The sequence below is a fragment of the Dermochelys coriacea genome, chromosome 7, assembly GCF_009764565.3.
Source record: "Dermochelys coriacea isolate rDerCor1 chromosome 7, rDerCor1.pri.v4, whole genome shotgun sequence".
Lineage (NCBI taxonomy): Eukaryota > Metazoa > Chordata > Testudines > Dermochelyidae > Dermochelys > Dermochelys coriacea.
Window position 1 is genome coordinate 90,648,048 of NC_050074.1, and position 16,703 is coordinate 90,664,750.

General features: G+C 40.2%; 1 protein-coding gene across 1 annotated transcript in view; it reads right to left on the minus strand.

Annotated features, from left to right (window-relative positions):
* The window catches only part of PRKG1 (protein kinase cGMP-dependent 1), an 869,388-nt gene extending 854,118 nt beyond the window's left edge, over positions 1 to 15,270 (minus strand). Inside the window, exon 1 of the mRNA XM_038411702.2 lies at positions 14,867 to 15,270. Coding sequence (XP_038267630.1) covers positions 14,867 to 15,132 — 266 coding nt within the window. The 5' untranslated portion in view covers positions 15,133 to 15,270. The remainder of the gene's footprint in view (positions 1 to 14,866) is intronic.
* Between the last annotated feature and the right edge of the window lie 1,433 nt (positions 15,271 to 16,703).

Sequence of the window (16,703 nt, forward strand, 5' to 3'; positions counted from 1 at the left end):
GGAGTCCATCCACTATCACCAATAAAGTGGAAGATGGTTGAGGGCAGCCAGTCCCACTGGCTGAAGAAGATTCCTGTGCCAATGAATGCCTCATAGCCTGTTCCAACAGATGCTGCTTCAGGCAAAGGTCTCGTGAAATCTGCATTCTCTTTCTGAAGGAGCAGCAGATATTATACTTTCCCTTTGTCTACACATAGCAAGCAGCGAGCATAGGAGTCACTGCTGGGGATCAAGACCCCTCCTCCACCCCAGGCAACATTTGAAACCTGGAGAATGGTGCAAACTCTCCAGTTCTAAGCATCACAAATTAGTATAAAAATAACAGAACTAGGAACTACAATAAACTACAGGTACTAACTATTTATAGGGTAAGACTCAATGACACAAGTGTGATGCAAAGAAAAACTAAAGAAGGCTCACACATGGGGAGTTCTGACTAAGGCCACTGGCAATAAGATGAATAAAGGGGGTTGGAGTGGTGCCAACCTCATAAAGCCTCAGGAGGGGCCACAAGGGGGTTTGAGGCAAGTCGTACCAACGGGTATTGCTGCAGGGAAAAAATCTCCAGCTCCAGCATACATGGCACAAATATGCTGAGCAGAATACACATTGAAGAACCAAGGAGTTTTCTGGGACCTCTACACCTTTTCTTCACCATCCTTTTTAAAAGGTCTCGGCCAGTTCATCAGATTAGAGAAAAAAGTGTGTCCTTGAAATAACATACAAGCAACATTATTCCACGGTTATAGGTAAACAAATTACAGGTTTCAGGGACTAGTACTACACACTGTTTCATACGTTTAATTTTGCTCTCAATTACACAATCACAACTCTTAATGATGCCAATGCACATTGTGCCTGTGTATCTGGGGGCAGAATTGAGCCCACTGAATAACAACAAAGGAAACCACTAAAGAACAGCATCTAAATATATATATATACAATTAGAATCAGGCAAATTGCCTCTCCCTGAACCAGAAAGGGCCACTGCATCCCAACAGGAATTCATTGGGGTGGACAGCTTTAATCTTTCAGGAGCTCTATAGTAATCCTGTAAGTGGAACCTCACTGAAGACTCTACTGAATCAACACACCCTACTGCTGCCATGCCCAAACCCATTCCCAAATCACGACTGTCCAATTTTGCATTGGTCAAGTGTGATCATTCCTGGTAGCAGGGAGGTTGTGGGGGGTTAGCCATCACAATCACCCTCCTAACAGGTTTTTCAACATCAGGGCTCCCCCCAGGCACTGCACCAGCAGAACTAAGATAATAGGTGGCTTGGAAATATAGATTAGATAGATGATGGCACAGGAAGTGTCAGAGGTACAAATTAATCTCAGGAATTCAAATTCTCTATTCTAGTACACAGACCATTATACCATGTCTCTCTCTCAATTGGATTTGAATTCAAGAGTCCTAGTGAGCAGTGAATAGTGGAAACAGCGAATTTAGTGGAAGATAGTCTTGGAATACATCAACACTGTCATACCTACATATTGTGTATGAGTGGCCATGGCCTGCCCATGGCTTGAAGCAGTGAATTCCACACTCCCCTCAACAATCCTGGGGTAGTATCATTCACAAAGCCTATTTTCTCAGGTTATACTGGGGGGGGGGAGTTTACCCCAAAATAAAAAGGCAATATTGTGCTAATGAATCCTGCTGTTTACAAGCAATGATAACTGATATTACAATATATTAGCTTCTTCTGTGAAAATGGACACTTTCGGATTTGATTAAGAATTTTATTTTCATTTTATTTCCTTATTACTTTCACTAGTTATTCCTTTTCTACTGTCCACCTATTTTAATTACACTCATCTACAAATTGTTTAACACAAAGGGAACAAATATGTTTAAAGAACTTCCATGAATGGAATATTAAAAAGCTAAATAATAAAATGTTGAAACAGTCCTTTTTCTTTTGCAGCAACGAGGCCAACATGCATTACAACATTCTCACAGAACCCGAGCTGTGCAAGATATTTTCCAGGAGCAGCATCTAACTCCAGGTGCAACTGAATGGGTATCTTGGGAGGGCTTTTTTTCCTACATCCGTCAGTTAGGCTGCAAAGAGGGCTTATTTTGTTATTTTATCCCTTTGTATATAATTTTCCTTTTCTAGACTTTATCACCCTGAGGAATTTATTATTATTCATATATTATATATTTTATACCATCTTTCAGAAAGCGTAGCCTAAAATTCTTATGAAAACTACATTCTGTGTGACTAAAAAAAAAATAAAAAAAGGTCCACTGTAGCGGAGTAGCTTACAATGACATATATGTCTAAATCTATGCACTGGTCTTAAAAATACAACAGCAAGTGAGAGATTTACTTTTTTTCCTTTCCAAGCTCCACACATATCATTTCTATTATATCCAAATGTTATTTTGAAAGATAATATCCCCCACATAAACATCCCCCTTTTTTTATTTTTAAAATGAGATCAAAGTTTTGAGAGACAAAAACAGTTTAAAATTATAGAGGTGGTTCCAGGCAATGCTATGATAAAGTTATATATAACACTTTTAAGTATTTATTAAAACAAAAACAGGAAAATTTTCTCCAGGCTAAGGTTGCATTATACTGTGATCTATCAATTTCAGTGAAGTCTGCTTGATTGTGGGTTAGTCTCCCCAGGGAAGCAGTGAAAGTCCTATCACTTACATAATTTAAAAGAAGGCAGAACAAAGCATTCAAGAATACACTATTGGGGACAACTCTGTATTGGCAGGAGGAAAGACAGGATGATCTTTTTTTGTTTCTGAGCCCAATCCTGCAAGTGTTACTCATATGAGTAGTTCCACTGAAGTGTTGTGTTGATAATCAGGTATCTTTGGACCAACCAGGGATAAGATGTTAATAAAATCCTTGTTCACTGTTATATCATTAAACAGTTAAGTGTGTTCCAGAGTTTTGTGTCAAGCTATTGCTGGCTTAGTCCCATTGGAACAAACCTGATTAAATATCTTTTTAGCCCTTTACTAAAGACACAGAAAATAGAAAACAGTTAAAACATTAAGTAAGACTTTCATTTTAATGATATCCTTTATTCCTTTTTTCTGTAGCTGTATAGTCTTGCACAGGGAAAACCTCTGTTTGATAACCTTTTAGATGGAGCTAACGTAGTATTTACTGGGTTTTTTGTTTTTGTGGAGAAAACAATAGTATAGAGAAAACAGCATCAAGTCAAACTATTGTTCAAGATCAATTCTGTTTCCTTCAAGGGAAAAAAAGACACAAACAAAAGAGAAAATAATAGCAAAGATAGAAAATGCAACTTCTATCTCTATGGCTGACTCTCACTTGCCACCTCACTTCTGGATAAACAGACCCAGCACACAGCCTGATCAGCCACTCCAAGACTTAATAAAAGGCTGACAGGTGCTGGCAGAAGTAAAGGCTTTGCTTAGCTTGCCTTTCTGGTCACAGGGCCACAGCAGCACTGCAAAGGTGAAGTTGTCTCTGCTGGCTATGCCAGACTCTTAGTAGAGAGAGGCAGAAAGAGCAAGGTAGGAAGGAAGATGGGGAAGAGCAGAGTGATACATGAGAGAGAGGGTGACAGCAAAAACCTCAGGCTCACATCTCAGGTGTTGTTCAGGATTTAGCTGAAGCTGCTGATCTCATCTGATTTCCACTCTATGGCCTGGTCCTGTTAACTGCCTTCAGCATCAAGAAAACAAAACAGTTCATGGTGGCTCTCAGGAGAAGGTGGGATTAGCAGACATGATAGTGAAGTTCACTCCTTGCAGTCCACCCATCCCACTATTCTTGTCAGTGCTCCTTACATAAAAGAATATCCAACCTCATCCCATTAAAATCAACCACACCACATTTCAGTGATTTTAAACTATAAGCTTTTCCTCTCTTTTCTGGGATCTTTCAGCTTGTGGTTTTGCCAAGCCCTGATTGTACCTGGAGTTCTTTTTACTTAAGTGATCCAGATAGTAACTGGATACTTGTCTGCAACTCTTGCTTCCTTTTCTAAACACTTATGAAATGAGCTGAATTGGACGTTTGTTACTTTGGAAAACTTAAAGCCCCGATCTCTGCACAAAAGAATTCTACAGAACAGCTTGAACGAGAAAGGATTAGTCAAGAAAGATCGGACTTAGATTCAGCCATAATTTTCAGAATGTTCATATATATTTTAAGTTACAGTAGAATTCCTGTAGAGATTATCTTCTCTCAAGGCCTGCAAAATGCTAGGGCCTCTAATGAAATAATAAAAGTAGTTACTTCAAGTACGTTAGCTGCTTTTCAAAGGTAAGGACACTCATCACCTAGCAAGACCATGCTCTCTGCATTAGCAAAAGGGATTCTTTTTGCAGGAAGTGAGTCAAAAGTAGAGTTATGCTTCTGAATTTATTACTGAAATACAACTGCAAATGAGCGATTTACCATTTAGAGGTAGCAGCTGAACGCACACAGCAGTTAGTTTGCATCAAAAATTTCATAAGGGCTTTTTATGCTGTGTTACTTTCTACGAAAGGATCTATGGAATAAAGGCTCCTTAAAATATATTGACATAATAGAGCCTAATGATTCTAATGAAGCCATTGTGATCTTTTGTGTCAATCAGCCATGGACTAAGTACTTAAAGTATGCCCTGTAGCAACACACTGAAGCCAGATAGCATCGTATCAGTAATCTGGAGGATGACTAACATGGAGATTTTCTTTTTAAACTATACCTTTAAAACAATTATACTCTTCCTGAATATGTTGTGGTGGCTAACCTATACAGACAAAGAAGATATTCTTTGGTTATCTATCTTGTTGACTATTAACCACTGGTAACTGTTTTCTGCATATTGTAGTTACCTAGGAGCATGATGAGGCTTGGCCTATTGCAACACACCCCAAAGCACCTTGGACACAGTTTCAGACGTAAAGCTCATAAAATATTTAACAAAGCCTTTACAATCTCAAAAGATGCTGCAGTAATTATATTGAAAATGGAGTTCCATATACATTTATAGTAATCTTTACACAATTCTGATTTTAGTAAAGATTTAAAGCCAAATGGAAATAACAAACACACCGAAAAATCATTCAAGACAGTTTAGTAACTTTAACAAGACAAAAAAAATCAAGAAAATACTGTTTTAGGGAAGCCACTCCAGCTCTATCAGCAAGTGATCCAGAGTCCAAGAAATACTATGCATAACATTAGATCTGAATTCCCTTCCTTTCATTAAAGATTTAACCTTAGCATCATTCAAGTTTTGCTTTATATATATATATTAATATACTGTACTAAGTCTCCATCAAGGGTATAAAAAACACAAGCCATGGCACCAGAGTTTTTACTTCATTTCCAGCCTCTTGGCTGTTCTTGTGAGTAGACACACAGGTAGAGCTGAATTGCATAGGTTTCATACAAGAAGGCTGAATGGTATTTTCCAATGGTGCAGTGAAATAGACATGACCTCATATTAACTCATCCCCTACCATGGTATCTTAGCTATGGGGAATAGGTTCTTTCTCCTTCAACAGAGGATGCAAAAAAAATCATAGGACTAGATGCTGATGCAAATTCATAAGGAAGTAAAAAATGTCTTTAAGAAGGCTTCTGAGGCCTTGGATCCAGGCACATACGAATAAGCGATGCTATTCACCTGCTTACTCCTTACCAAACCAAGTGGGATGGAGGAGAGCAGGGAATGGACGAAAGCTTGGCTACATCCCCACTCTCCCTGCCTATAGTATCCAAGCCAGCATGAGCAGTCATAATTTATGGCTAGTAATAAAGGTCAGCAAGTAACTAGCTTCTGGGAGCAAGAGGAATTTGACTCAATGGTGTCTTTCTCTGAGTAAGAATACTTCCTGGGACTACCCCTAGAGTGGTGTAATTTATGCACCACCACTGTGTACTCAGGGCTGTACCTAGTCAGATTCTAGACCTTACATGATATTTATTTGATTAAATATTTCAAGAAAAATTATTAGACACTTGTTTATTCCAAATGTTATTGAGATGAAGTCATGGCGAATTCATCAACAATGTTCCCTGAGATCATGTTGGAAGAGCCAAATCCTAGCATTATACTGGATGAATCATACAGGTGTATGTTGAAATCTAGCAAATCTTAGCATGAAGAGAGATAAGTTGTACAGTGTTCTCTTTACACATTCTTTTCCTATAGTTTGACATATTAGACAATGTCAAAGACATAAAAATTAAGACATGGTATGGTTTATTGATTCTGGAAAGCTGAATTATGTCTTCTTGTCAGGAGAACAAGTAGTTGCACAAAGAATAAAAATGGAATTTTTGACGGAAACCAAAACACATCAAAATTGAGTGTTAAACATTACGTCCCACTGCCATCTTGTGGCAAACACCATAACTCTTCTTTCTGAACTTAAAAGCAAAAACACCTTTGAATAGTTTGGGATAAACTCCTTGCAGCAAAATTACAGTGGACAGATCATTTCCATTTTGCTACTTTGTTGTGGAAACAGTAAAATAAGGATGTATGAAAGTCCCACTAAGCACATATCTGCATCTTTAGGCACCAAAACGTTTGAAATTTGGCAGTGCTTTGTACATGAAAAGTGCTCAATGCCCAAAAGTTTTGCTTAACAACTAGGAATACTATACTATCTCTCTCAGACACTACTGACATGCCTATAGTACCTAGTTACTAGCTATATAGCTGTTACTAAGCTATAGAAGAAATAATTTAGGGGATTTTTTTTCCATTTTAGGTTCAGATAACCAGCAACTAGAGGACAGATCTTTTAGACTTCATCTAGTATTCTGTATTTATATACATAAGTATTTAAACACACCCATGGTATGTGAATATAAAAACAAATCACAAATATAGAAGATTACATGCTATTACCGTTGGATTGATGTTAATGATTTTCTTCAATCACATCAATTTTCCCCCCAGTCAACAAAATCCTAGGTCTATTTCAAACTCAAAAGGTAGCATGATCCCTTCCTCAAAAGTTTTCTGTGAGATTTATAAACAAGCACATTTATTTCTTCAACATAATTACTTACATACAAACCCCTTCCAAAATCAGAAAGAACTGCAGTTTTTAGAAGACTACACACACACATAGAAAGCTACCTGCCGTCATTGATAGGATGACTATCTGTAAAGTTTGCAAGGTTTTAATTTATACCAGAATATTCAGAAATCTATAGAAGTGTACGCAAGAATGCTTTTCTTTTCTCATTACAACTAAATTATATTATCCAATAGTTTGGAGTGATATAGTTTAAGAGTCTTTTTAGGATGTTTGCATATAACACTAATTCTGTTATGTGAAGACAAATTACTCCTCAATAGTGACCTTTAAAAAAAAACAGTATTGGTCTTATAGGTGCAAATCTTTAATGCACAATATGATTAAGGTGAAAAAGAAAAGTACTTGCATATAAAAAGGGAAAATATTAATGTATTTCTATTTTAATACAAATTTCTTCAGATCATAGTGAATCTTTAAAATGCTGACCCATTAAATTGTGAATGAAATAGAACAAAACATTAAAATAATATTAACATTCTGCCAAATACATTTCATAACTACAATTTACTCTATTTTCTGTGCTCAGTAAGATAATTGTTTTTCAAAATTTCTCTCATGTTTATTTAATGTTCTTTAGTATGAGGATTTCAGATTCATTTGTATATATTACAATAATATTTGTTATAAAAATATAGCGTAATTAATTTTCAGTGTTCTTTTGGCAAGCAAAGGGATATAAAGCCCACTGGCATCTATAGGAAGATTCCCATTGACATCTCTGGATCAGGCCCTAATGGATTAAATTAAGAACAATTCAAAACTTAACGTTAGACTGATGTCAATATTGGTCTAAATTAGGGTCGTCAAGCAATTAAAAAAATTAATTGGGATTAATCGCACTGTTAAACAATAATAGAATACCATTTATTTGAATATTTTGGGATATTTTCTACATTTTCAAATGTATTTATTTCAGTTACAACACAGAATACAAAGTGTACAGTGCTCATTTTATATTTATTTTTATTACAAGTATTTGCACTGTAGAAAAACAAAAGAAATAGTATTTTTCAATTCACCTAATACAAATACTTTAGTCCAATCTGTTTATCATGAGAGTGGAATTTATAAATGTAGAATTATGTACAAAAAAACCTGTATTCAAAAATAAAACAATGTAAAACTTTAGAACCTACAAGTCCACTCAGTCCTATTTCTTGTTCAGACAAACAAGTTTGTTTACATTTTCAGACAATAATGATGCCTGCTTCTTGTTCACAATGTCACCTGAAAATGAGAACAGGCATTCGCATGTCACTGTTGCAACCGGCGTTGCAAGATATTTACATGCCATATGCGCTAAAGATTCATATTTCCCTTCATGTTTCAACCACCATTCCAGAGGACATGCGTCCATGCTTATGAAGGATTCTGCTCGATAACAATCCAAAGCTGTGCGGACCGACGCATGTTCACTTTCAGTATCTGAGTCAGATGCCACCAGCAGAAGGTTGATTTTCTTTTTTGGTAGTTTGGGCTCTTTTGTTTCCACATCAGAATGTTGCTCATTTACGACTTCTGAAAGCATTCTCCATACCTCGTCCCTCTCAGATTTTGGAAAGCACTTCATATTCTTAGACTTTGGGTCAAGTGCTGTAGCTATCTTTAGAAATCACACATTGTTACCTTCTTTGCCTTTTGTGAAATCTGCAGTAAAAGTGTTTTTAAAATGAACATGTGCTGGGTCATTATCCGAGACTGCTATAACATGAAATATATGGCAGAATGTGGGTAAAACAGAGCAGGGGACATACAATTCTCCCCCAAGGAGTTCAGTCACAAATTTAATTAACACGTTATGTTTTTAACAAGCATCATCAGCACGGAAGCATGTCCTCTGGAATGGTGGCCGAAGCATGAAGGGGCATACGAACATTTAGCATATGCCAGCTACAAAAGTGCCATGCAAATGGCTGTTCTCACATTCTGGTAACATTGTAAATAAGAGGACAGCAGCATTATTATCTCCTGTAAATGTAAAGAAGTAGGACTGAGTGGACTTGTAGGCTCTGAAGTTTTACATTGTTTTGTTTTGGAGTGCAGTTAAGTAACAAAAAAAATCTACATTTGTAAATTGCACTTTCACAACAAAGAGATTGCACTACAGTACTTGTATGAGGTGAATTGAAAAATATTATTTCTTTTATCATTTTTACAATGCAAATATTTGTAATAAAAATAATATACACTTTGATTTTAATTACAACACGGAATACAATATATATGAAAATGTAGAAAAACGTCCAAAATATTTAATAAATTTCAATTAGTATTCTATTGTTTAACAGTGTGGTTAAAACTGTGATTAATTGCAATTAATTTTTTTAATCATGATTAATTTTTTGAGTTAATCCTGTGAGTTAACTAGGATTAATCAACAGCCCTAGTCTAAATATCTTATTGGCTTCTACTATATGGAAGTTGTCTTCAGATTTAGAAATGAGCCTCATCCTGTACTCTCCAAATCAATTTCAGCTCTAAAGAACTACAATAAGAGTAGTTGGTCAGTAGTTATTGCTAAAAAGCAGACAGAGGAATATTTGGAAAAATTACATATACAATGGAAATCCTATCTGAGATACACACACATATATGTATATATATATATCATATCCTGGAGTCCCAAGGTGATTAGTTAATGAAGATACTGAATTATTGGCAATTTTAGGTGAAAAGTCAGAGAATCATCGATACCTAGAGAAAAATGATACCACATCTACCTGGCAATTACTATCTAGAAGCTCACACTTTTAACCCTAGTAAAATATTGGAACAAAATTGCATGCAATTATAAACTTGTATGAACATAATTACTAAGTATCATGTGTTTATAAGCATAATTCCACACAAATAAGATCTCATTTTCAGTCACCTGCAGGGTTTAGGCTTAATGGACAAACAAAACACAGTAGTTGGAGACTAGCAATACACCTAGACTTCAGCAAATCATTTTAACATTTTGATACATTATATATTTGAAAGATTGGATTTGATATAACCCATGCCCGCTGAAAACTCATGAAGCAAAAATAGTTAGGAATGATACAGTAATTTTCAATACATTAGTTTGGGAGTAAATGGAGGAGAAGGAGGTTGGTTAGTGAATGCTGCAAGGATCATTACTGGGCCAAGTTTTGTTTAACTTCATTAATTATATGGGACAAGAACTCAAAGCCTTAAACAAACTCTCAGACACTAAATTGAAAAATGTTGCAACCACCAGTAAGGACATAGTAAGTGCATAGGACTAATACAATGGAAAACAATGGAAACATTCTGCAGAATATATTACCAAGTTAGAAATATGTTCAAGAAATAGGTGTCTGATCCTGTGAAATACTGAGCACCTACAACTCCTACAAAAGACAGAAGCATCTCTCAGGAACAAGACCAAAATGAGATTCACTCTGGAAAAATATAAACAAATACATGTGATAAAAACAGTCTGAAAACACAGATAATTAATGTGAGGGAGATATTTGGAAAGCAGAAATGCTGAAAGAGACCAGGGGTGATAGAGCATGTGAACTTGGAGTATGATGCAACAATATAAAAAGTCATTGAGATTTTTGGAATATACATGCAGAGGCATCATTGAACAAGAAAATCATCTCTCCCCTATGGCCTGGAAGAATGCACCTAGAACTCTGTATCCCTTTTTGAGCACCTCAGTGGCAGAAAGACGTCAAAAAACTGGAGAGAATGTTAAGAGGAGAAACAAAAATTGTTAAGGATATGCAAGTATTAACTCATTAACTGGCATTTTGCTGGTGGAAGAGAGAAAAGTTTCCCACTGCAGTACTGCCTCAATCAGATTGGGCCCAATTGTGCTAGGCACTGTGTAAACACAACAAATGACAGTCCCTGTCCCAAAGAGCTCACAGGCTAAAAGACAAAAAAGTAAAAGATGGATGGAACAAAAATCGGGCAGGATGGGGAGACAAAGCAACAAATATAATAGAATGTGTGATCCCTAGCCAGTCCCTAGTAGTGGTCACAGCTTGTCACCTCTCTGGCTGTTATCAGGTTGTAGTTTTCTCTATGTATTACAAGACCGGAGAGGAGAAGGTTACAGTAGTTAAGGCATGAGATGATCACAGCTTGGACAAGAGTTTTGACAACATGGGGAGACAGCAGAAGCTGAATCTTGGAATATTATGCAGGAAGAAGTGACAAGATTTCAATATGGTCTGGATGCATGGGTCAAAGGAGAAGGCCAAGCCAAAGATGACCGGTCTAAGCCACAGGGACAATGGTGTTGTTCACCATTACAGGGGAAAGCACAGGGGAGGAGAGGGATATGGGGGAAAGATCGGGAGATTCTATTTTATAACAATTTGTCCAATGCAGAGCAGTTTTCTGAAGTGACAACCAAAATAGCCTATGATCCAAATTGATTTCTTTATGGATAATTTGGCCAAATTTTAAAAAATGCAGGTCTTCCGGTTTTTGCAGCTCACATATTGCAGATGCCTGGTTGTTGAAGAAAACATATTTAGTTTCAGAAATAGCACTTGTGAAAGAATGAAGATGAGTTTGTTTTAATTTGAAGAAAAGGGTTCATTTCCAATGCCGATCTTAGCTTTTTATTTTTAATTTTTTTTAATGGACAGCTGTCTCATCCACTGAATATCAGGTTGGGGGCAATTTATAGTATAGATTCAGATAATGCTGTACATTTCAGTCATCTGTTTGATCAATACTATGAATTTTGAAATGTCCACAGGCCTTATTCAATCAGTAGGATTTTTATATTTTCTCAATAATGTAATTATTTGCTTGAAATATGCTAAGAGCCCAGATCTCTTTTTCTCCCTGTTCTCACTGATGACATATGCATTTTGTGAAGATTATTTATGGAGGTCTTAATAAATACACTAATGCAAGTAAATCTGGATAATGTATCATAAGGCATTTGAGTAGTGATTATAGTTTGTAGTTCGAGAAGTTTGTTTGAATTTTGTAGCAATAAATATTTCAATATCTATTTTTCTATTATTGTGTTCAAATATTTTGAACACAATTTCAGTAACAATCATATTCACATACATAGCTTTTATTGTGTCATTTTCAGGTTCTAAATGGGAACAAAATATTCATAGTACGTTTATTCTTGTTGATGAGAAATCTCAAAGTGGTCCTTCAATTAAAAATAAGACCTTAAAGACTTTATAACTTTAACAGCTGTCACTGGCACAGTGCTTGAGGCTATGTTATTGTAGGTTCAGTCATTCCATAAAACTGTCTCTTTCAGCCCCTATCAAGATTACTTCAACTTTTCGCAACAGAACCCAGAACAAGACCAACATTTAAAAAGTAAAGCATTTAAAGTGGAATGTCAGAAATTTGAAGGGCACACCCTTATTTCTGAATAAAATATTGGGTCTGAATGAGCCAATCAGCCATATTTTTCTGACAAAGAAAAAAAGGCATTGTACGATGCTGCTATTAACCACATACTGCTCCTTTAAATGTTCTGGTGCACCCCCCAACCCCAATTTCAACCATTGCTATATCCATATATTATACTTGTCATAACTCTTTACACTATAGTGAGTCAGCCTGCTGAAAATAAACTTTATGGTTTCCATTCTAAAGCATGAGCCCAAATACTGAGTGGAAAAGTTTACCCTCTGTCCTAGTGTAAACCAGAAAGAGGAGGAAGTGGGGACATACTTGCAAAGTATATTGCAAGAAAAATATGTGCTTTGACACATCTAATAGAATGAATAATCTGTCTGCAGCTAGAGGATCCCTCCACTAGGAGCTTTTCTGGACTTTGGACACAGCAGGAGGGTGCTGGTGGCTGCCACTTCCATAGCAAATCTCTTTTTAAAGGCTTTTCCAGGGGGAATGTCACACACTTGACAATTATCACTTGGAATGCCATATTGCAAGCCCAAATGCATTTTAATTGTAGACCCACAGTGCCCTCTTTCAAGCTCTGGTGGAACCCCCTCCAGCCTGAAAAGCCGGACTGTCAGACTGAGAGGAATTTAAAAATAAACCCAGTCGTCAAGTAGCAATTAAAAAGCGTGGCGAAATGTAGCAAAGGAACCACTGAATGGGGGGGGGGGGGGCGGTGGAGGGGGGAATCAGGCTTACACCCAAATCAATCTTTGGGGAACTGAGTGTCTTCAAGAGGCAGACAGGCCGAAGTCTGGGTCTGCTAGAAAGGAGGGGAGTAAGTCACCCAAACCAGCTGGGAAATAGTCAAGGGAATCACATCACACACACACACACACACAGAGGCGCAGCAGTTGACGCCGTGACGAAGCCAACTTTTAATCACGCCCTTCTGGCTCTTTCAAATGGGCCGTGTCTGCAGCACAGGCTCGCAGACGTTTCTCACACAGGCCCACTGGGGACCTGTGCTGCCCTCACACCAACAATCCTCCACTGTGCCCGGGCCACCCCCTCGCCGCCCCGCGGGCCGCGCTCTGAACCCAGCGCTTCTCTGGGGAAGGCGGGGAGCGCGGCTCCCAGAGAGGAGATTAGTAGGGGACGGGGAACAGAGCCTCTAGGGCGGCCGGGGGGCATGCGGGGGAGGGGGGGGGGGTAACGCCTCTTCTGCCCCTGCGGCTGTAGGCGGGGAAGGCTCAAAGTTTCCAGCCCCGGACGGGGGAGAGGAGCGGACATTTCTGCCAGCTTGGCCGGGCCCCGGAGCAGCGGCCGCTGCCCCCTCCGCTTCCACCGCCACGGAAACGGCGGGGCAGGCCCCCACTTTGCCAGCACCCCCCGAGGCCCAAAGCACGGGGGGGGGCCGCCCGGGCGGGCTCTGGGGGGTGACCCCTGATGCAGCCGAGGCGCACCGCCAAGCAACTTGTCACGCGCCTATGGCTTGAACCTCCCCCACCCCGGGTTCCCGGCAGCGTGACTGCACCGCTGCTCCCCCCCCCCGCGCCCCGCACCCCGGGCCAGAGCGGGCGGGGGAGGGGAAGGGGGGCGCTCGGGTTAATGGGATATTCAATATCCTGCCGTGTGCATTGCGTGCTCTGCACTTCCCGCGCCTAAAAGCCCCTAATGCGCTCTGGGCTTCCTCCCGCGGCTGCCCACAGGGGCTTTCAGGCTGGAGCCGATCGATGGGGCTTCTCCGGTGTCCGGGAGTCTCGCAGCAGCAGCCGCCAGGCAGGAGGGGGCCCGGAGCCGGGTTTTGCCTCTCAGCCGCTCCCTCCCCTCCGCTTTCCGCTGTCACTGTCTCCAGTCCTGAACCGCACCCCCCCCTCCACCCCGTGCACACCAGACTCCCCCCCCCCGCACCCCCATTGGGTTGAGGGAGCAAGCGGTGGTGCTCGTCTAGCGGGGCCAAGGGTGGCTAGTGAGCATGCGCAGAGCGCTCCGGCACTCAACAACAGCCAGGGCGCACACGCTGATGGGGAGCGGGCTGTGACCCTGCCCATCCCGGGACGTCCCGACCGCGGGGGGGGGGAGGGGGCGGCCCGGAAGGCGGGGGGGCGCCAGGGAAGGCGGCTCGCCCGAGCCTGGGAGCTGGGCCGGGTTGGAGTCAGCCCACGATTTATACAAGAGCCCAAAGAAACTTTGGGAGGCTTCCCTGCTCCGGCTGCCCCGCAGGGGGGATTCAGCCCCCGCCGCGCTCGGGGCTCTGACCCTTCTGACAGCAGCCCGGGACGGGCAGAAACAACTCTTCCCATTCGGCTCGCTACCATCTGCCACCTGGTCCCCTAAACCGGAGGTGCGCGGAGCTCCGAGGAGACAGGATCTCTGCCCACCCCTCCCGAAACCTAACGCGATGCTGGCGACGACCTGGGGCAGAGGGGGTCTGCCCATGTCCCCAGCGGCTGGCCCTACCTTTCCGATTTGGTGAATTTCCTAAAGGCCTGTCTGAGGTCGTGGAAAGACCTGTAGGTCTGGGGTTCCGCGGAGATGCCCTGTGCCCGGGTAGTGCGGGGTCCGATATGGGTGGTAGGCACTGGCAGCACTGACTGGCATTTGTGCAGTTTTCTTTTCAGTTCCTGGATCTCCTCTTCCTTCTCTGACAATCGCTTCTCCAACTCTTTAATTCTCTCTTCCTTCAGCTGCAAAATCTTGGCAAAGTCCCCTTCCAGCTCGCTCATTTTCCAACCTTTGCTAACTTTGTTAGCCCGCAGCAGCAGCAGCAGGGAAGGCGAGCGCTGAGTGAATGAAGCTTCTAAATAAGTGAGCAGGGAGATCTGCTGCCACTAATGGGTGGTGAACAGCTTTCTTCGATCCACTTACTGCTGAATGGGCTGTAAACGGAGGCAGAGAAATCTGAAATCAGTGGAGAGGAGATGCTGAGTGCTAATCCGAACGCTCTGCTGGGAATAGGTGATTATCTTTCATTGAGAAACCAATTAGAGCTGTCCTTCCTCCCTTGATAGCCCCCAAATTCACTGGGGGGGGGGGAGGAGTACGCACAGTACACTGAGCTCCTAAACTGCGTTTGATCAGAACAGCAGCTCTCCCTCCATCATACAATAATCACTGTCCGACATTAAATGGTACAAAAGAAGTGGGTGGGGGGCTTTGTGCCACTCTGCAAGACTTGATCCTTGAAATAGCAACAATTACCATGTGATCTAGAGGGTGACGCAGCTCCCTGTAACTGGATCCTAAGACTTTGGATTAAAAAAAAGAGCACTTCATAAATATTAAAGCGTCTTCAGCTAATAACTACATGAATCCATTCTCTCTCTCTCTTTCTCCACCCCCCCCCCCCCAATCTCTTGCCACTGTCTGGGTTGCATGACAAGGCTTTTGTGGTCCAGTTTGTTGTAAGACGAGTGTGGATAAGATCACTTGTAACTAGATTTCGACACAAGAATCAGGACTTTTCCCACAATAAAGCTTCAATATTTTTACTAAATCGTTAAGTGAGGCTAAGACTGTACTGTTTTATGTTCATGAACTGAAAGGTAACAAAGAGTAAGTAGCTGTTGATGGCAAAGGACAACTAAAAATCTATGGGCTTGGTTGTTTTGTCTGTCGTTTGAGTTTTTAGGTACATAGAAGCTCAGTGTGCAGAATTATTCTTCTGTTTTAATGACCTGTACTCATACTCTACCAATTTATATGAGGAGCGCTGATAGGGCATCATTTTCACTGTACTTTTAAAAAAAGTATTTGTTTGATAGTAGATACTAGTTATCTCCTGGAAAGAGGACAAATGGGGCATCAGAACTGCTTTTCCGATCTTCAGAAAACACCCTAAAAATCCAATCGCTGGTTGCTTAAAGCAGCTTAGTTTTACATTATCATAACCCCACTAACGTAATTATATGGAAGGAATGTAATTTTAAAACCAAGCATTTTATGCACCCATGACACTAAATAAATTATAGCAACTTTTATTCTAAAAAATAAAAAATATTACAGTTTACTATTAGTATAGCCTCTTATCAAATTACATTTTTGCATCCCATCTGAAGTGCATTTTCAGTATTTCTTTATTATAGTACTAAATGTTCAACAATTCACACTCTCACTTATAAACTATAAGGCTCTAACACCGGAGTACACTTCCAAGTTCTTGCTTGTTACTCTTGTTTAACAATGCCTCTTTATAATATTAAAAAATATTCATACTCACCAAATGGTGGTAGAAAGAGCTTTCACTGCCTCTGAAAGTTAAAATTTTCATCCAATAAAATCTAAAATTTGTAGCAAG